The sequence below is a fragment of the Cyprinodon tularosa genome, unplaced genomic scaffold, assembly GCF_016077235.1.
Source record: "Cyprinodon tularosa strain WSP-4 unplaced genomic scaffold, ASM1607723v1 ctg32, whole genome shotgun sequence".
Classification (NCBI taxonomy): Eukaryota; Metazoa; Chordata; class Actinopteri; order Cyprinodontiformes; family Cyprinodontidae; genus Cyprinodon; species Cyprinodon tularosa.
Genome location: NW_024039030.1, coordinates 1188502 through 1210938, shown reverse-complemented (window position 1 = coordinate 1210938; position 22437 = coordinate 1188502). Strand labels below are relative to the sequence as shown.

The 22437-nt window shown below is 38.3% G+C and overlaps 1 protein-coding gene across 29 annotated transcripts in view; it reads left to right on the top strand.

The window, feature by feature from the left end:
* The window catches only part of pax2a (paired box 2a), a 34053-nt gene that overhangs the window by 2391 nt on the left and 9225 nt on the right, over positions 1 to 22437 (top strand). For 19 of the 29 annotated variants that reach the window (XM_038293035.1, XM_038293033.1, XM_038293032.1 and 16 more), the window contains 6 exons: positions 375 to 572; positions 3481 to 3566; positions 3693 to 3812; positions 4702 to 4746; positions 14443 to 14618; positions 17547 to 17667. In XM_038293035.1, coding sequence (XP_038148963.1) covers positions 375 to 572; positions 3481 to 3566; positions 3693 to 3812; positions 4702 to 4746; positions 14443 to 14618; positions 17547 to 17667 — 746 coding nt within the window. The remainder of the gene's footprint in view (positions 1 to 374; positions 573 to 3480; positions 3567 to 3692; positions 3813 to 4701; positions 4747 to 14442; positions 14619 to 17546; positions 17668 to 22437) is intronic. The other 10 variants (XM_038293040.1, XM_038293043.1, XM_038293045.1 and 7 more) reach the window with 1 other exon arrangement.

The window sequence follows — 22437 nt, the reverse complement described above, 5'->3', positions numbered from 1 at the left end:
CCTACATTTACCAATTGGGCACGGTGGCATTTGGTGCATGCTACTGATAGAGGGGAAAACTAGAATAAAAAAAATAATAATAATGTGCTCTTAAAGCATTTGTTTTGTCCTGTCTGCCCTATATTTTATTTTAATTAAAATATTTTATGCTCGCCTTCCAGCTGACGCTTAATTAGCCCCCTAAAATGCTCCTGGACCAATTAATATATTCTATTCGTGGGTAATTATTTGCAATAAATGTACATAACTGCAAAAAAGCCGGTGGAATAAGCGTTGTTAATATGTTAAAAAGCCACCTTTCTTATTTATCATATTACATTTGATGAACGGAGGCGGGAATCCATTCAGGAAGGGTCCATTTGTCCCCAATGCAGGTACTACGAGACCGGCAGTATTAAACCCGGAGTCATCGGTGGCTCCAAACCAAAGGTCGCAACTCCGAAAGTGGTGGATAAAATCGCAGAGTACAAGCGCCAGAATCCCACCATGTTTGCCTGGGAGATAAGGGACCGACTACTGGCTGAAGGGGTCTGCGACAACGACACTGTTCCAAGTGTTTCATCCATCAACAGGTTGGTGCAATTTGTTCTTTATTATTCATTTATTCAGCGTGTGGCAAAATATATCTTAAAAGTGCGCTCAGTTAAAATTATTTTCTTATTTTAAAGGAATATTTTATTTTATTTTTATTTTTTTATAAGAAAAACTAAAAAAAAAAAAAAAAGATAGAAATAAACTAAAATGAATGACTGGCGGAATATATTTGGCTGCCGAGGTTGATCGGGGGTGGTCAAGTAAGTGCAATTCAATCCCCGATGTGCGGCCCTCCACAACACGGAGGCACCGTGGGGCCCCGAAGGATCACATCTGTCTCGATAAAAACCGATCGATACCTGCGTAACCAGATCCAGAGGCGGAGGGAAATACCCAACACAGACGCTCAATACGCGGACCACACTGACATGGAGCCCCCTCACTAATATCCACGACTGTCAAATATAATGTTCAAATTAATACTATTATAATGTCGTTGTTTTTTAGTTATTGTGAAATAAAAAGTAACTGATTCTTGAATTAACCTAAAAGGTAGTGAAAGAAAAAACGCATTTTTATTATTTAAAATAATATCCACTCTAAGTCTTTTCTTTAGATATAAAGGTTCTGGTTTAAAAAAAACGCGCTGAAAGGCTGCAGAATTAAAGAAAAAGTCCCCTAGCCAGTAATGAACCTTAGTTAGAAGGCACTGTTCCAGAGAGCTGATCCAGAGCATTACATTTTAATGAGATGAAAACAGTCTCATAACACAACCAGTTAAAATCAAGGAACATGTATGAAAACTGATGAAAGAAAACAGAAAAGAAGGATTTTCTTTCTGTTTTTCCACACATTCATCAAAGCAGTTCTCTTTTCTCATCTGGTTATTGACACTGGTTATTTAATTTATTTGTTACTGTTTTGTTTTATGTTACTGTTGGAAACTTTAGAATTTATTTCTTATAAGGAAGTCTGTGTCCATAGAAACCAAGGTGTTTTCTAGTCTGTATATTAATAATTAGCAACTCAGATAAAGCCAAACAACACTAAGTTCTCAGAGGGAATTTATTCCTCTGATCTATTCAGATATAAAGAGTATTTCTTTATTGAACTTTTTTTGTTAAAACATTATAAAGTTAAATTGAATTCCAGAAACACAAAATGGTAAAGTATTACAATGTGTTTTAGTGTTATTATTGTAAGAAGATTCTAGAAAAGGAATAATAAAATTAATTCACTGGAGGATATGAATTAACTGGTGGTGGTCTACTGTTAAGGTGTCTAATTCCTGCTCTGTTGACAAAACCGCTTAGTTTTAAACATAATTTCCCATTATTGATTTTTAAAGATGACAAAAGACAGGTTGTAGTTTGTTTCTAGTCTCCTTCCTGATGGAGAAAATTAATAATAAGCTTTCCATCTGCATTGAAAAGTAGTTTGATGGCTTTTACTCAACATATTCTATTTTTTACACAGCAGAGTAACAGCTCACCAGCTCAGATTGCTTTTTCAATACGAGCAACACACAACTCGAAACAAAAGTCCTTGAATTTACGAGACTCCCTCAAGTCATGAGGTCAGATAACTGTTGTGATGAGATGTTGGAAATTCAAATAAAATATTGATGTGGGATTTTCTGGAGGAGGCTACTTGCCTTTTGTTGCCCTGCCTGAAGGAGAGAGTAGTGGAGGACAAAGTGAGATAGTGTGGAGAATGAAAAGAGTCTAAGTTTAACCCTTTAGCTGATGGATTCCTGGTGACTTTGTGCACGCTTAGTGTCAGTCACCTCATCTGCAGCCTGTAAATGTCTGTTCTTGACACATGTTTGCAGCCAGATGTAATTCCATGTGGGATTATGTCGCTGTCTGTTAATGAATGATCTCATGTTCTCCTGTCAATCAAAAGATCACTATAGTAATGTCTCAATGTGATCATGTCCCAGAAGAGCAGATTTTACAGAATGGCAGCATGATTTGATCAAAGCTTTCCTTAGAGTTTACACTTCTATTTTTTTTTTGTTTTGTATTTATATATATATATATATATATATATAGATGTGTTTATTGTTTAGAAGTGAAGAAAGGATTAAAACACATTGGATGTGGTGTTGGACTCTGCTTGAGCCACCGAGACACTATTGCTAACCTGTCATATTTAATTTATAGATCACAATTTGCATTTGCTGTTTCTCTCCAAGCAGCTGTCGTCAACTTCTCTGCCTGGGGGTTCCAGTCAATAGACTACACAATATTTAGGCAGTAAAAAAAAATATATATATATATATATACATTGGTGAGAGGATTGGAGAAAGAAAAATAAAGGAATACCGAGGAGAAATTTGGTTTGAGAAATGGCTGTTATAAAGTACAGTATGGCAATGCTAGACAGAAAAGGGTGGAGAAATGATAAAAGTGCTTGAAGAAGAGAGATCAGCTTCCAGATATAGAGGGAGAGAGAAAAGAGAGTGTGTGGGGTGCAGGAGAGGGAGATTATTAGAGTTGGCCAGGTAGAGCCAGTGAAGCTGATCATTGAGGTGAATTGATGTGATTTCATGCTTTGTTTGCAAGATCATTCAGACCAAAGTGCAATGAAGACTTTCCCGCCACATCACATCTTACTTGTATGGGGGACTTTATCATATTTCTAACCTCAGAATCCAACTAGATTGAATCCACAATCTCCAGGGGGCAGCCCTTATTCAGCTGCACACAAGTAGCAGAGAGATTGGACCTAAAGCCCAGAGATTGGCTATTTGTGACAGGGACAGGTCAGAATATGAGGATATACGCAAGTCTACAAATGGCAGGAGCGCTTTGTACATGCACAGACATAAAGTGGATGTGATACGGCGTGTTTAAGCGTTCAAGGCTGGGCTGGTTTGATGTGAAGTCTGCACACTGTCCAAACCGCTATTGATTGATCCGTGTCTGTTGTTCACTTTATCAGGATTATCCGCACTAAAGTCCAGCAGCAATTCCACCCGTCCCCTGATGGATCTGTCACGCCACTCTCCACACCCGGCCACACCATAGGTGAGCGAATTAATGAAGCAGATTAAAGGGCAAAACAAAAAAGACAATTGGTGGAGAAAGAAAAACTTAGAAAAATTTGAAACAAGCTCAAGTGTGCACACACACTAACACAACTTTCACCATCAGTGCCCAGCACAGCCTCGCCTCCCGTGACCAGTGCCTCGAACAATCCAGTTGGATCCTACTCTATCAATGGCATTCTTGGTATCCCCCGCTCCAACAGCGAGAAGAGGAAACGGGATGATGGTAAGGGAAAAGACAAGATCCCTTTGTTTGCTTTTTTTTTCAGCCTTTTTAATCCATCTCATCTCTCTTTTCCCACTTTTTTTTCCCGCTGTGTGTGAAAAAGTTGGCATTTATGATAGCACTGCAGCCAAGACAGGGCTTCTGTATGTTGTCTCCTGTGACTTGTTATGGTGTTACATCGGCGGGCCTGAATGTTCAGAGACCACTTTGATCCAATCAGCTTCATTTTAACCATACAGATATATGGCTACAGAGAAATATCTCTATTTGACACCACTCACACTGCATATAGCTGTCATTACACGTCTAATCTCCCTTGACGAGTCATCAGTATTGCTGCCTCTATCCCCATGAACTCACAAAAGGCAGAAAAACCTCCTCTGCGATCTAGATATCATCAATTAACCTTCAGTCATTTCATTTTTTGCTCTATGTAACACAGCAGGGATGTTTTGCTTTTGCCTTTTGAAAAAGAAGAATAAAAAGTGTATTTTACTAAAAAAAGAACCTAAGAATTGGCAAGAGAGCAGGTGTACACACATTCAAAGATTATTTGAAAGGTTTTCCAGTTAAAGCCAAGAGTTTTTTTTTTTTCCATCATTCCTGGGCAGAGCAGGAGAATGGACACACAATGCCCAGGGGCTAATAGATTATTGGTTGTGCAAACAATTGGCTTTTTTAATGCCTATGAATTAACATGTCCCCGGTGGAGGCCTGAACAGGTGTAGGAACAGACCGGCGGAGGCAGGGCAGCGGCTGTGTGTGTGTGTGTGTGTGTTTGTGTGGGCACATCACGGATGTTGGTTGGGATGATGTGCCTTAAAATGATCTCAGAGAGCACTGATGAAAACAGGCCACTTCCTTTCCTTTTATGTTTCTGTCTCTTTAGTTCTCTGGAGTGGCAACCACTTGGATGGAAGGAAAATAGGACATTGTAAGTTGAAGTTAGACAACCTTTTTTTCTTGTTTGCTTTGCTCAATCAATTCAACCACATATCCTCCCCTCTTACCTGCAGCTTTTATTTATTTATTTATCCTTGTTTGTTGCTCACCAAGTGTGGCGGGAAAATATTTTTTTCCAATAAATAATCTCCAGAGTAATTAAATTTAATTAACCTAAAGCAACTGTGGAAAATCATATTTTCCATCTAATAGCAGGCAGTTCAATACTAATCTATTCTGTGTTTTTTTTTTATTAACATCAAACAGCAGCGTTTATATATTTATAGTGAATAATAAATGGAGTATATTGTGAGAATTATCTTTGTCCTTAAATTAAAATCTCTATTTTTTTGTAGTATGATATAGAATTACAGATCATTATGTTTGGCTGCATTGTCACTTTTTTTTTTTTTTTAATAAGAATATCCTGCTTTGTTTCTTTTTTATCCGAATCTAAAAAACTGACATATCTTAATTTTTTTAATCAAACTTTATAGCACTACAATATAAAAGGTTTCATAATAAGACAGTCCAGTACATTTCTAGAAGTAGAAATGTTTAATGGTAACAGCAAGAAGAAGGTGAGTAAAGCCACATTACCTTAACTTAGTCAACTTTACGCAGATGACTCACTGATGTTTTAAAGCTACAGGTATTTCTACCCTATACATTCTCATTGTGGTCTGTCATAAGATACATTTTACAAAGAATTCCTTGTTTGATTTTTCTTAAGTGAGCATCTCTTCAGTTTTTAGAAGGAAATGTGTTTATTTTATATTTTTTTCTTTTTTTTTTTTTTGCTGCATTTGAACTTTTTTAAGATGGGCTTGAATTGATATATTGTGTATCACTAAAGCACTCAGGGATGATTTCAGCTGCAACCAACAGTCTTTAATTGAATCAAAATTTCTTTAGTGTAGTAAATTACAAAACATTTAAACTACACGGTAACCAAGTAAATTCCTTAATGTATAAATAACCAGGTAGAAATCTAAAAAACAAAAGACTAAGTTTTGCTAAGATTTTTTTGTTCCTCATTAAAACGCTTTGCGGCGGATTCCTTGGTATTCACTGTATGTTTTGCAAAAGAAAAGCAAACTGTTCTAAATTTGAATTTAGCATGTGATTTTCTCTGCATATTCTAAAATCTTACAGATGTTCTTTTATAAGAAGGAATGGTATGTTCCTACTATGGATTGTTCCACTAAGGTGTTGGCTTGTGGGTCTTGTATGACTTAAGTCAGTGGTTGCCCTTTCAGGAAGAAAAAGGTCCCCATTACTGCAGGGCTGTAGAGATAATGTAGTGTGACACGCGTTATGTACACCTGGTACCCTGTAAGATGAGCCTCAGGGACGCCGGTGCCATAAGAGCTATTAATCTGTCCTTGTCATGTGTTATTGCAAATTAAAAGTAGCATGTTACACCGGACAGCTCACGTAAGAGAAAAAAAACAAAAAAAACAGTTTTGTGAGGAAAGGAGGGAAAGGGCAGCTCCTGGCAGATTCAACAGGAATGGGGCAGTGTTTCATTTTAGGATTTGTGGATATTACTCCTACTTTTACATGAAACAGTGTTTGGGAGTTTGCAGTTTTAGATGCTTCTCTCATTTAAAATATAGTGACATTTAAAAAGATCTTGCAATTGTGCGGAGAAAAGCTATTAATTCACAAATCAACCCACCAACCCCTCCCATCCGTACGCCCCCAATCCCCTCCCTGTACCTTGGATGTGCAAGCTATCGAAAAGACAAAAGAAATAGCCTTAAGGGGGGGAAAGAGAGAGTCTCACCCTATCTGTGGAGAGATTGGTTTGCATGTCTGCAAGCAGTGATACCAATTATGCCAGGGTAGGGAGTATGCGTCTCAATGCACCTCGCTCCCCTCCCTCACACCTTCATCCCCACCACCACCCAGCTCAGAATCTATCCATAGCCAGATTTATTTGTGTATCTCATTATGGGGAATGGAATGTGGTTCCTGCCAAATGCATTAATAGTAAAGTGGAGGAAATTAGCCCGTTGTACAGCATGTTCTCCCTCAGTCATTTAAACCTATGGCTTGTGGAGTTGAAGCCAAGAAAAGTCAAGAGAGGGCTAGGTGACAACTGCTGAGCGTCAGAAAAAAAGTTTCTTCAATTCCGTTGTATTTTCAGGAGTTATTTCCAGTTCCTGTGTGGACTCTGAGGTTTCATTTATTTTTTTAAATAAATTGCAGCTACGGTAATAGCAGACTAAGATATGAGTGAATTTTGAGATTTATTGAGGTCTCAGCTGGCCTTTGGTTCCAAAAGCACCACAAATATAAATTCAGCCATAATCATTTAAAGATTGTATGAGAAAATATGATATTATGCTGTTGTTTGTAGTAAATTAGCGGCAAAATGTTGTTGTTTTCTGAACATGAAATTGCCTCAGAGTTTTGGAATCTGTCAAAAGTTGATAAACAACAAAGAACATATTGGAAAGTCATTTATTTTTCCTTTTCAGTAATTATATAAAAAATAAGAACTTTCTGCATTTTAAAGGAAGTGGAATCAAAAGAACTGAGATTGAGGACATAGTAGTTATAGTTGGTAGATATACATAAGTTTATTCCTGAACAAAAAAGTCCTATAATATTTTTTATTAGAATACAAAACAGTTACATTTATCAAAAAACCTTCAGCATATTTTTCTTTTAATGTATTATAGCTCTTCAGGGAATAAAAATCAGATTGAGTCAAAATTCTAATTAGCAAGTCAGATAATGAAGTAGTATAAAGCTGATCACTGCATTTTTCCTTTTCTCATAGCAGCTGGGCCCCAAAACATACATAGCAACCCTTCTCTCACATATGAACTATTGCATCTGGCTTCACTAGAAGTTTTTGCCTCAGATTAAGTTCTGATTAGTAAACCCCACATCTATAGATTACGTTAGTTCTCTTCTGGTGTTACCATGCAGTAATAGGTTACACCTCGATGCTGTTTGCAGTCAGGTTGCCATGACCCAAAACTGTTCTTTCTTCTCGATGTTGCACAGAACCAAGAGGAGCTCCTGGGAGGACAGGCAGCAGGGAGCTACAGTGATAAATTATATGAAGAAAGCAAAGGTCATAACTTGTGATTGTAGCGTGGGTGTGGGATGAGTGCAGAAGGAGAGCTGATGAGTATGTGAGAGCTGAGAAAGAAATATCGCCTCTACGTTCATGACACAAAGAGCGATCACTGTCAGCTACCTGAATCATAACAACCTTGCTCAAAAGCTTGAGAGGGGGAAAATACAACTTTGATTGGTTTTACATTTTGTTTTTTGGCCTTTTTGGACATTGTTTTGTGCAGATATTTTAACACATACTGCCCATTTGTGAAGTTTAAATCAGTCAGTGAAGGGATTTGAACCAGGGCCTAAACTGGTTGACTGGTCAAGCCACTCCATGACAATGAGTCAATAGAGGAGCACTTTAAAAAATAAATGCATCCAGACTGAGAGAGAAAAATGGAATCATGAGGTCTATAATGGCCTTGATTTTGTGTTTGTATGTGTGTGTGTGAGAGACAGAGAGAGAGAAAGAGAAAGAGAGAAGCACAGGTTTGAGAGGGGGCCACAGAGCGTAACATAGAGACAAGAAGCTGTTAGGGCCCTGACAGTAGGAGAGGCACAAAAGGGGTCCACACCGTTTTTCTCCCCCTTCTTCTTTCTTCAACATTTCATTTCTTCTCCTATTGTCCCCCTCTTCTTCATCTGTCCTCAAACAGCATGACTGCTTGAAACCACGTATATTGCTGTAAACAACATAGAATGAGATCACTTTGAAAAATATATAATATAATAAGGTGGGGACTCACTTTGTAGAGAGGAATCATGTCAGAGAAAAGTCAATTATGGGCAGCAATGCTGAGAATTAATGGAGCGTTGCGTTGCTCCACATGAGGAGGGGAGAAAAAGGCGCAGGAAAAGTAGGGAATTCATTAATTGCATTTCCAGAAATATACACCACACAAGATGGCAAAGCTAAACGACAGGATGGTACAAAGGAGATAAAAAGCAGAAAAGGACAAAAAAATCTGAATCAGAGATGGGCAATGAGTCATATTAGCAAGTCAGGGATGTAAAATTGGGCTTGTTAGCAAACTACTTTACCTTTAATTCAATCTTGAATGAGGATTTCTCGAAAACAGATCAGTCTAACTCAAAATTATATTTGTATACACACAAGAGTATTCACTACTCTTTTTTTTATAACATCTGTTTTTAGCTGTAATGATACTTGGACAAAAGTAGCTTGAATGTACAAGATAGTTCAGGTTTTTTGAACAAAGGTTATATATCCATACATATAAAAAAAAAACATATGATCTAATCCGTAAGAGCGTAACCTAGTGTTAAACTTAGCTTTGCGCTTCAGTACATTATAGCCATTATTAAATCAATTCAAACCTGTAAGGTCACAACAGCTTTATAAAATGCACTTGCCCATGAGGCTGATGTGGGCATTAAAAAGAATGTTAAAGATAATGAGCAGAGACCATTAGCAGTTTGCTTTTTTTTTGGCCAGAGAAAAGCTTAAGACAGAAATGTTATCATGATTTTTTCCTACTTACGTTTTGAATGAGGCTCTGTTAAAAGGCTTAGCAGTTAATATACCTGCAGCAGATAATGGTCTTTATGACTTAATGTATTACAGAACTAAATTATCTGGTCTTAGCAGCTAAAACTCAGAACAACTTCCAGTGGGGCCAATACCAAAAGTGACTTTTACCAGACTGTGTTCATGGTCGGTTTGTAGGGGATGCATTACCTGCTACCTCAGTTTCCAGAGCAAATAGACATCGGCTTCTTGGAAAGTAATCACCCAGCAGAAATTTGACAGTGGGATTATACTTTTATAAGATTTGCATGTGCTGTAATGATATATTTGAGACACATACAGTATTTGTTTAGGATACGGGAACTTCATTTTGATCTTAACACATCTTAAAATACCTGAAATCCTCTGGAACCAGGGAGTCTATGTACTGAAATTAAGATTAAATGGTTATGTGTCTTTACAGGAATCCTAATTCACAATTCCTTAACTATTCTCCTAAATCCCTGATTTCGTTCAAATATTTATGGTTGGGTACAACTTCCTGAATAATCTTCAAATCATCATCCTCTTAGAATATTATCAGCACCTCCTCAGCACCTAGAGCAAATATCAAGTCGGTATCACTGCCTGCTGACTGTCGGAACATTGGTTGGTGGTGCTAAATTGAATTAATAAAGCTCTTAAACACGCCACAACATAACAGGATCTTAATAGCCATGGCAGTGTTGCTGCCTCTCTGATTCCACCCCCCAACCATCACCACCACCACCCCACCCAGCTCTCTCCTTTCCGCTTCAGAGGTTTCATAAATATAGCTAGCTTACAGGGAAGGAGTGTTCACCCTCTGGGTATACTGGTTTGTTTGTGTTCGCTCTCTCTTTCTTTTTCTCCTAAGCTCAACAGCATTTTAAAAATCATCAACAAATGATCCACAATTTGCGATAGCATCATTTCACCTATCATCCCAGGACCAATACGCGAACGGCTGGCTCGCAGCCTCTGATCTGGGAAAACCCCACGTCATTGATTTATGGAGCGAGCCAGGCCGTGTGTAGGAATTCATTTGCCTTTCAAACAAGCCTCCCCCTCTAGACTTCTCTGAGTTATCTTATCTCAGGAACACAAGAGATGAAAGAAGGACATTTAGTACAACTGTGCTACACCAAGTGGTTTGCTTTCTACTCACAGTTGCTATTGAATGAGGATGTGTTTGATTTTTTTGTGTTGCTTTTCAACCTGTGCTGTATGTACATGGTCTATTCTTAAAAAAATCCTCAGGTAATAGCTTGACCTTCTTATCAGTAAAGTTGACAAGAAGATCAAACAGCATTGGTTGAAGCTGATCAAAGAAAACATGTTCTAGAACTAAAACGTGTGAACATCCTAGTCAGAGATTCTTGTTTTTATCTCTTCACACGACGGTGTTAAAACAAAGGGATTCAGTCAGATGGTGATTTAGGAGTGATAAGAGAATACCTGCTGAGACACCCGAAGGGGTTGAAGAAACACTGGAAGAAAACGAAACAAGCCAGTCAGCGAGACAGACACATACATTCGCAATCTGACAGTAAGGCTTCACACTTCACTTGACACAAAGACTGTCAAAGGATGGATCTGATTTACTTTACTTACCTTACCATACATCTAAAACATAAACCCTTTAATGGCACACGTTAAACGCTCTAAAGCTAAGACTGGACTTCATTCTGTTTACTTTAAAGTGGTTTTGAGTACCATAGGAGAAAATATTCATTTACTACTATACTACATTTACTTCTATACTACTATAACCAATTTCTGTCAAATGTGTGATTCAAAAATAGCTTTTTTATGATAATATGGATGGAGTTGTTCACATTTAGGTCTTAGAAAAGGAAGGATTTTAGGAAATTACTCCTGTGATGGAAATTAGTTGGGACTTGCTTCCATGTCAAAAAGCTCGAGGAGCTAAAATCATGAGCTATTGATTGAGCTTCATTCTTTCCTTCACGCCTGTAAATGCAAAGTAATTAAATTCAGGATTTTTGATATGGCTCAGTTTAAAGCTTGTTAGTGTTTAACATTCTAATTGCACCTTAATTAAGCATAAATTCAGATAAGTTGGTTCTGGATGAAATTTAAATTTTCGCCTTTAACCCCTCAAACAATAAAAAAAGGATACAGAGTAGCTTATAATTACTACTAAGAATAGAGGTAGGGGGATGTTAAAAACATACAGGAAAAAATAAATATATTGGACTTTTATTCATAGTATGAAAAGCTAAAAGGGCAGTTTAAGTAAACTCTAAGTAACATTTAAGTCAATGCTAGTTTACTATTAGATATTTATTAGAACCATAACATCTACATAATTTTGTTTCAAATAAAGGAGAGTAGTGCCACACTGCCACCTACTTTCAATTTCTTGGTAAATAGTCAACTAATTGATTATTGGTAAACATCACCTAAATACAGAATGACTATACTTTAAAGGATCATTTAATAAAATTGTGTAAACCAGTAATCTCTGCAGGAAAATACTTTCTGAGTATCCTCAACATCCTAAGCTGGTTCCAGAGACTGTAACTTACTGATAGCATGGAAGAGGCCAACACGTGCATGGACATCTGTATTCCTAAAGGAAATGCATGCTCAAACGTGTTATTGTGACATATACTACAAAGAAGCCAATGACTATTTAAACAGCAATGGTGGTTAAGATAAGATCTACTTTCAGTTACCTTTCCTTATAACAGAAAACAATTAGTATAAACGATGTCCCGTCCAATGCCAGTGAGATTATGAAAATGTGTCACTTAAACAACTATTATATTTTTGCCTTTTCAATGGCTTGAAATGGCAAAATAATGTTTGTATAGATTTCTGAGACCTTTTCATTTACACATTGGAGCCCTTTTTAAGCCCTTAGAAAATCCTTTTGGTTGTGGTTAACCTTGCACCGGCTTTTGGCCCAGCCTCTGTTTTTATCTTTACTGCATTTATTCTAAATAAAAGACTTATAATAGATATCTACTGCAGGAAAGATATTAGGTACTCATGACCTTCCTATAGAATCTCACTTAAATGGCTCTGAACTAGCTCTTTACCTTTTCTGTCTTCCTCTGAGCCAACTTCTTGGTTTCATTTAGAAACATCCCTGCTCTCCATCGAAGAGAGCTGTTGGTAAATGGAAAAGATGTAAAAAATGTTGTTAATTCATGGTTGGAGAAACACATATTGTAAGGAAGAAATGCTATTCCTCTATCAATAGTACCCTAGGATAAAATCAAAGTAGTGTATTTTAGCAACAGCCTTCTGTTTAACACTCTACACATTCCCAGTTACCATCCTCCATTCCATTCTCTCTATGGATCTATTTCTCGGAGCGAATCGGGTTCATCCTATGGCCTCAGCCATTGAAAAAAGGTCAAGCAGCCGAGCAGAATGGCAATAACGCCTCTGAAATGGTACCATCAGTGGAACATGATTGATCAATTGAATTCCATAGCACAGAAAAATGTGGGATTAAGTAGAGTATTATACGCACAATGAGTTGAGGCATGATGTTCATTCCAACTTCATTTCGCCTCCCTCCTCTGCGAGCGGATCAGGCAATCAATAGCGGCCTTGCATATCATATATCACCGCTGCCTCGCCCAGGAGAGAACATAATCTGCTGCAAATTTAGAATGACAGATTTGTACGGGAGCTGAAGCCCTCATCCGCTGTTGGTGGCGCAGTGTGAGGAGGAAAGGGAGGGTGGTGGGAGGCAGCCAGGAGAGAGTGCAGGTTCCTGGAATACTGGGCTGAAGGTTTTAGCTTTTTTTTCCTCCTTTAAATGGTCAGAACATGATGAGTGAGCAGAAGGAGAAGTGCAGTGGTGGCGGCAGGCTGCCAGGCTGCGTTGATAGGGTCAGAGATCAGAGAGACCAGGAAAGTATAGGCTCATTTGTTTATATAGTGTGTGACCAAGTGAGGAAATGCATACGTTTGCCCTCTATGCCCTATCCTCATTCGGTCCCTGAATGTTGCATCCCCGCTCTGTTCTGCTTTCCAAAAGACAGGCAATATGTGGGGGGATGGAAAGAGAGAAGAGGTACAGGTAATACGTTCAGGAGGAAATAGTTCAGTTAAATAATGGCTCTCTATTTCCCAGTGGCAGAGTGAGAGGCTCTGTATGTAATCGTCAGTTCCTACTTTCTCCCTTGAAACATGTGCTCTCTCTTACAAGTATATATCTGCACTAAAGGTAATCCATCAATTACCACAGGCCCATCAGAGGATGATCATGGTGATGGTGCCAAGGGTTCCTGTGGGTAGGGGGTGTATTTGGAGAGTAAGAAATCTTAACCAAGAATTCATATAAATTCATATATTTCCAGTTTTTATGATTGTTGATTTGATCAAATCAGTTTTAGTTGATTGCAATTTCTTAGCAAACTCTAAAAATATAAGAAGATAAAAACAGCACTGAACATTATCTTTATAATCATCCCATCAAAGTCATTCGACAATTGTTAATTTTTTTTATTATATGAGACATCACCCATTAAAGTCACAGTTAAACCCTATTTTATGGTTAAGTTTAGATGAGAAACAAATTAATACAGACTACAGATTTTGATGTTCCCTTAACGTTATGGTTCATTGTAGATTAGCATTGTTGGCATACCTAGCATTGCTAAAACAGCCATCTCTATGTGTTTATTCTAGAAAATGCAAGCTTTACTCTAACTGAGTTTTACTATAGCCTGCCATAATTTCTAAATTTAGTAAGTTCAGTGACATACAGAGGATTTCATGCTGATTAAAATAAAGAAATGTAGCTCTACCATGTTCAGCCTTTCTGCTGTCTACTGAAAGTTTTGCTCTCTCTCTCTCTCCCGCAGCCAAAATGACAGAAGGATCTTTTGAAACACAACTGTGCCTCCACTGCATTAAGTTTTAACGATCTAAAAGATACTAAAAATAATGGTCCAATTAGCTAAACTTGTCTACAGCAAGTAAAATTGTCTACAGCAAAGAGGAGATTAGAACAAAGTAGTACCAGATCTGTAAAACTTTATATCATGTAATGCTATAAGAATAACCTGACAATGTTTTCTTTTGCACCACTTTTTTCCTTTCCTCTTTCTTTAGATGGCTCAGATGGTTCAGGCCCAGGAAGTGACTCTCAGGGTAGTGTGGAAAGTTTAAGAAAGCATCTGCGAGCAGACGCCTTCACCCAGCAACAACTGGAAGCCCTGGACCGCGTGTTTGAACGGCCTTCTTACCCTGATGTCTTCCCCACTTCAGAACACATTAAACCAGAGCAGGTTTGTCTTTTCCAATAAAGCGAATATTTGATATATTTGGGAGCTGGGGGCTGTATTTTTCAAACGTCTTCAGAACCAATACAGATGTCTGTTGCATGAAGTCTTTGCTAATCACAAATGTTAATAGTATGCTCAGCAACACTGCTTTGAAAGACCAATGATCACAATTAGAGTCAAACTAGATTCCAGAGTGAATGAACAGATAGATTTGAAAATGTTTATAACACTAAAAGTGTGTATCATACTACGTAGCAGAAAATAACAGAACTTCCTCTCCCCCACCTGTTGCTGTAAACCACCAGCTTACAGCAGCTTGATACTTACAAGAAACTTAAATTTGTTATTTTGGAAATCTTCAATTGAAAAAAACAAACAATCAAGGTGTGGATACTTAAGAAGTTACATTGTTATTAATTAATGCTGAATAAAAGATCTACAGTTAGCATGCTATAAGCCATGTATCTGTTTAGGAGCTTACTATAAGCTCTACCCAAGCAGACAGCTTTTCTGATTGAGCAGATAACAGTTTCTGCAATAAATACTTGAAAATCGCTGTTGAATTTAGTCAGTTTTTATGTTATATTTTTGCTGCATTTTATTAATGCGTCAATAAATTACGTTTATTTAATTAGGACTAGTGCATTTCACAACTTAGAAGAACATCTGACAATGATTCGGTTTTTGTTATAAAGATTTTAAACTATTTCTACCAAGGACCTGAATATGGAAGAGATGGATGGAAGAGAAAAAGGCTTAAACATGAAGCCACAGTCATTAGACTAAAGACAACTGGTTCTCAGATTCCATTCTAACAAAGCTATTTCAACCACATCAGCAGCTTCAACCTTTACATTTGATCTGGTTTGAGGGTATAAAGGAGTTTATTCAGTGTTTGTTTTTTTAGAATCTGCAGATGTCCAAACAGACACTAAAAAATTATGTTTCTCAAGGCATTTTCTTGAGTTTTTGTTTCCTCTAAGCCCATACAACACTATGTTCTCCATGTTAACCAATCTCAATATGTTTATATTTGTGTTTCGTAAATTCTGTACATGCTACTTTTTCTTATTGAACAAAAAGTGATGTTGGGAAACTGGTGCCTAAATGTAGCCTTAAAGCCTACAATCTATTACAGAGGATAAGCTTTATTTACATTCATTATACTGTTAAACAACAAGAGACTATTAATTTTTCCATTGGAACTCTATCTGGGTGCCCACACAGCCTTAGCTGTGCCCTAATTGAGTTCATTTTCATCTCTGTGCGATCGTGGGGAATTACAGCGGCGATAAATCAGAGGGACAGCCCCTCAGCCTGCTTTACAGCCCCTAATGCAGCTAATTACCAAAGTGATTTCTATGGCAAGATCAATACCAAAATGAATTGGAAATGACTTGCAATCACAAAGAGCGGAGGAGAAGGTATTAAGAAGGCAAGAGGGGGCTGAAGAAAGGGGGCGAATAACGGCGTCAGAATGGTCCAGAAAAATCAGTTTTAATTTAATGTAATATTAATCAGGCTGCTTTCCACTCTTTCCATGCGCCTCCCCTTTTTCAGCTTGTTTCCAACACCCCCTCCTTTTCTGAAACTGGTGAAAAGGTGGGATATTAGGCTATTAGGGGCTTGTCTGGTGTCTGCATCAGGACATTAAAAAGCCATTTTGAAGAGGCCAGGCTGAATAGGCTGCATCCCTCCCACACTTCTGGCAGCCATGTGGTCAGGTCATTCAGGTCCCTCTGCGCTTGCCACTCGCCCTCCGCCCAGCCCCTGCCCAGCCTCTACCCACAACCCATCTGCATGACAAAATGGCTCTTGTGCGGCTGAGGCCCAACGGGATAGAAGAACATCCTGCCTAGTGCCAGGGAACAGTTGTAAGCAGACAATTAGAGTTTATCTGGGATAGAGGCAGACAAGACTGGGGTCACCAGCTTGCCCCTCTGGGACCCTATAGCCCCCACCCCCAAAACACAATCCTTTGAGACAAACAGATGCACACACGCACTGTGACATATTCCTCATAGACACCAATGTGCATGCAAACACTTCTCTTTTTAAATAAGCACAGGGTCAGGAAATGTCATCTCATTACCAAACAGGATTTATCACAATTGCAAACAGAGTCTTTACCTGGGATTAACATGGACAAAACAAGAGATTATATGCTCCCACCAAATTGTTTATCACAGCACCAACATAACGAAATTTGTAAATTATAAAAGAGGTATCTAGCAGCAGCTTGGTTTAAAAGCTTGGCTTCGAATGAAAAAACAACATAAAAAATAAATACAAGCATTCAGCAATATGCAAAATCTCAGTTTTTGTATTTATCTTGAATGTAAAGCACAAAGGCAGAATTTAAGCTTGGGCACCCCCATATCTTTTTTTTTTTTTTTTTTTTAAAGAAAAGATAAAAAAAAAAAAAACTAAAAAAAAAACACCACATGTCTCTCCTGTAACAAAGCCCTGAATGTCTCCTCCCTTGACTGGTCACAGGGATGACTGCAGTGGAGCACAAAGAGCCAGCTGACACCCCGTCCTTTCACTCCTCTTCGAATCCCTCTCTCATCCCACTCTCCCTCTCTGCCATCTTCTCAGACAAGCCCTAATGCATGCATACATCATCACAGGTCTCGGTGAAACACAGGGAGCACAGGCAGGGGTGATGTTCACAGAATTTGCAGGAAACATCCTGTGTGAGAGAATACAAGAAACACCAGGAGGTGTCAGTCAATCTTTTTCTACATAATGTCACCTTAACTGGGAACTCTGCTGCAAGTCGGGCATCTACGATGAGCCAATGCGCAGTGCATGAGTAATATTAATCAGATCACGACCTGATCTGTTGGAATGTGAAATTAAATAAAGCCAGAGTGAGCTGTATATCTTTGATTGCCACCTGCTCATGTGTGTCTGTCTGTTTGTCTGCAGGCGAATGAGTACTCCCTCCCATCCCTGAATGGCAGCCTGGAAGATGTGAAGCCCAGCCTCTCCACCAGTGCCAGCTCCGACCTCGCTTCCAGTGTCTCGCAGAGCTACTCTGTTGTGACAGGTACAATCTGATTCATGCTGCACTGGGTCTTAAAAGAATGTGAGCAGGTGCAGCAGTGAAAGACATCTACACCAAGGTGGTAAACGTAGTCAGTAAGAGGAAGACAACAGAACAATGTGTTCTCTGTGTTTTTAACTCCCTAAAAACTCCTTCCTTGAATCCATTCATCGCTCTAACTTCCACAGGTTCATAAAAAGATGTACACATTATTTAAAGCTCTGTGAAATTGTGAGAATCACTGATGAGGAACTTCAGAAATAACAATACAATGTTATTTCCCCCTGTTTTAGGGTTTCACTTTAATAGTTATACAGTACATCCCCACATTTGAGTAAAAAATATATACATATATAAATATGCATTTGGAAACGTTTTAAACAGCGTGTCACACCAGCACACATTTCTAAATGTTTTATAAAGATTTTAAGTGCTTTTTCGACATGAAGTGTTAAAAAGCAAAACTAAAATATATATAAAACTTTAAATTATGTTAAAGAAATAAAAGTAAAATGAAAAAACAAGCATTTTTATTGAGCCCTCTTTAATCAAATATTCGTCAATAAAATCAAAAGCAATCCTTGACTTTCAGGGTCAAGATATTAAATCAAATTACCTGTGCTTAACTCAGCATAACTGCAGCTAAATTATAGGCCAGGCAGCTAACAAGTAACATGTAAAATTTGTTGCTAGAGTTGTAATAGGAAGGTACTTTCTTGCATAATCTTATTTTGTTGCCAGTTGTTAAATAAAGCTGTTATCTTTTGCCAAATCCACTATATGAAATAAGAACTGGCTAAATGTTATGGGCCCCAGGCAAGCGTATTAAAGTCAGATACTGAGTTGATTTCTTTCTAGTTATCTGGGGTGCAAAGTTATACCAAAGAAAAAGTCAAGAACTCTGTAGGAGCTATGGTGATCTGCAGCCATGGTGGAAGAATCTGTTGACAGGACAATTAGCCTTGCATTCCATATATATATCCACTTTATGGAAGGGCAGCCAGAAGAAAGCTGTTGTTGAAAAATAGGTATAGCAGTTTCAGTCTGGAGGTTGCAGCCATGCAGAAGACCATAAGGATGTGGGAAATAAGGTGCTGTTGATGACGACTGAAAAAAAAAATGTCTTTGGCTGACATGCCGAAGTTCAATTTTGGCAGAAAACTTACATTGCTCCATTTACTCAACATATTATCTTCATAATAAAATAGGGGATGGCAGTATCATGATGTGAGGAAGACTTTCTTAAGTAGGCACATGAAAGCTAATAGATAGCGGTAAAGAAATACATTTTTGTTTTTCTTTTGGTTATTATTTTGAAACAAATCTAGATTTTTTCTTTCAATTCCCATTTACTGTCTGGTCTGTGTTGGTCTTTAGCCTATAGCATCAATGAAAATGTTGTTATTGTTTTAAAGTAAAGTCACACATTAAAGGTTTTAAATACTGTGGGCACTGTAGATGCTGCATAACATACGTATTTATAATTTTTTTCAACTCCACCGGCTCTCATCACTTTGTAAAAAGGCTCTTTGTGTTGCATTTTGTGTTTATCTTTGAGGTATAGAATGAGGTGATCCACTGCCTGAGCACATTAGACCCTACAGGTCTGTCCCAATTACAGCTCCTAACCTCCTAACTGGCTGCTGTTTGGCCAGAACGACTTGCTAACAGATTGACTATGAGTGTTTCTCATGAGAGACAGCTGCTGTCCTCGCTACTGCACCACACTGCCATCATAGACTCATATCTTGCTGACTGACAGCAGCTGGAAAAAGACCATGTCTGGCAGGCTTGCTACTGACTTTGGCACTTGCATAGAAAAAATGCACAAATCGAAGATTTGTTTTTTCTTAACACTTATGATGTGTTTGCAGTCTAAATACATTGCAGATGCTGTTTTATTCTATGGCTTCTTCTCTTCTGTCCAGGCTGATTGTCACCTGGATCATTTAAAAAAATGCTTAATTGTTGAGATAGAGGCTTTCTTTCAGTGGAGGTTAGTTAGGTTTATTCTGGTCCATGCATACTATCTAAATATGCTAAGGTTTTAATAAAAGTTCCATAATGGCGCAGTGGGAATCAGTTAGCGTGGGTTTGTGTGTGGGGGGTTTGTGTTTGTGTATGAGCTGGTCAGGAAAGAGGACAGCATGATTGAAAAACTGCAGTCGCCCATCTCATATGATCCCTGTAGTCTGACCCCAGACTTGCGCAAAGAGTGATGGGAAAAGAAAGAGCCCCTTTTTATTCTGGAATATGTGGGAGGTAGCTTTGCCCCGGAAAATTGGGCCTCAGGAGAAGAAAGGTGTGTTTTTGTCTTTTATGTTGGGCTCCTCCTATGAAAGTGGTCTCGCTCTAGGGAGCAAACTCATAGCAGGTGGCCTCCAAGTCCACCTGGGGGCTCGGGGCCCCCTAAAGTGATATCTCAGAGGACCAGAGGTAGCACTAAGAGATGGAAAAACTTCAAGAAGTGTAATTTGACAGAAGATATCAGTGTAGCCATTTAATTAAACAAATGTGTCTGTGTGCCCTGAGCACAAACAAAATTAAACTCGCAAGTAATATCCAGTAAACTTTATCACTTCAAACATACAAAGTAATATACGAAGCCGTGTGTAGGTTGTTAGTGTGCGATATAAATTTTTTTTTCTACCATTAGCAAACCCTGTAAATAGGAGTGTATGCCAAGGCTGAGAAACTGCTAAATTACCTTCCTCACTTAGGCTGGAATCCAATTATCAATAAATTATGCTCTCATACTGGATGGAGCTGTGAGATTATATTCATTCCTTAAATGTTTTCTGCTCCCAATTAAAATGCATACCGTTATTGATCTTGTTGATTTTTATGTCCTGAAATTTGCATAATCTATTAAAGATGAATGATTAATGAAGTGTTCAGTTTTGCATTCCAGGGGCCCCCATAGAGAAAGCAAAGTCGGCCATCTTTTGTGTCCTCTGTTTACCCTAGCAGGTCACACGAAGCAGTTTACTTGCAGGAAGGGTGGCAGCAATGTCACAGAGTTAGTTAACGCACTGAAGCACACCATCATTGGCATTTAGGAAGATCATGAAAAAGTAAAACGTGGCTGCTAATGTTAAATAACTTACCATTTAACAAATGATTCAATAAATGGAATTTAGAATTCTATTATGTTTATTTAGAATATGAATCATGAAACGCTTTATTGCCAGTACTGTTTTTACATGTATGAAGAATGTTTTGGTGATGAGGTGCAATACGTAAACAAACAAACCTGCCGTTAGCATCAATAAATAAAGGACAATCAAAATGTAGAATAAATAAATTTAAGTTGCATATGAAGAGCATAATGGCTTTTTTTATTGTATTGCTTGTAAAGACAGATAAAAAAAAATTTGCCCAAATATCCCAGTTTTGGAATTGATATGAGCTAATTTACTGGAATCAACAAAAGAAGCATCTTTAAACAAAGTCATAAAAGGCACAAGTACTGCACCTCTAAAGTAACTACTTTGTGCAACCACCTTTTGTCAATAGGACAGCACATGGATGTTTACTACAGCATTTCACAATGCTCGATAAAGAATGAAGGAATCCTAAATTTTTCCTTTTTGCACAATTTCTATCGATCCTGGAGAATATTTTCTTTATTCTGGTCTAAAGTTAAATCATCAGCCTATTGTGTTGAAAGAGCCAGTAATAGTCCATGTTCAGCTAACTTATCAGACAAACTACATTTCTGGTATAAATTTCTTGGTCATGTAAAGATTAAATTATGCCATGTACTCTACTAAAGTTCCCAGAACCCCCAGCATCACAGATTTTATTTTTTAATTAATTATTTTTTTAGAGCTTGGAATCCTGAGGTTCTGATTGGGACACAGACTGCCATTCTGTGTCCCTCCGGGCGCCGCACAATGGCAGCCCACTGCTCCCCAAGGGGATGGGTTAAATGCAGAGAGTGAATTTCGTTGCTCTATTCCTGTGACAGTGTAATGACAATAAAAGCTGGATAAAAAAAAAGCACAGATCCCCTCTATAGATCTTTACCCGGATTAATGTAGCTGTGTTTTAAGCAAATCTCTCAGGACTATTCAAAGTTAGATGAGGACAGACCTGCTAAGATTCAGTGATGTCGGTGCAAGCTGGGTTAGATAATCGCTCTCAGCAGAGCCTTCCAGGAGCCCAGGTGTAAATGGGAACCCCTCTGAACCTGAGCAACTCTAGCAGGTGTAAATAATAAAGCTGGTAGTTTTACATTTACATTTTTGTATTGTTTTTGCATCCACTTCACACTCGCTCTGGTGACAAACAGTAAATGTAACCAATTGAAAGAGCTGAGTGCTTTACTTTCGAGGACTTTCAGCTGCGCACACACAGATGGATTGGAGTCTCCTTTTTATGACTTGGCAGCACCAGTTTTTTTCCTGCTGAGTTGCAAACAATATGCAGCTACCTAACCTGTGGTGCCTGGTGTGTAGCCTGGTGACAAATGGTTCGTCGCAGCTCGGTTAATGCCTGCAGCCCTGAGCTTAGAAATTAATTTGTTGTCTCCCTCTCCTCTCTTAATGCTCACGTAAAGTTTTAAGCACACATTTGATAATGAATTTTAGGGAAACTGCGGACTGTAGGTGTGTAATTCAGCTCATTTGGCTCTGAAAATGTTCTTTGCTCAACCAGAAATGGGTGCAACTTTTTTTTTTTTTTTTTGCCCCAACACCATATTTTAAAGTATATTTGTAAACTTTGCCCTGAATGGCTGCTTCAAGCAAGATGACAGCTGTGCTTTAAGGG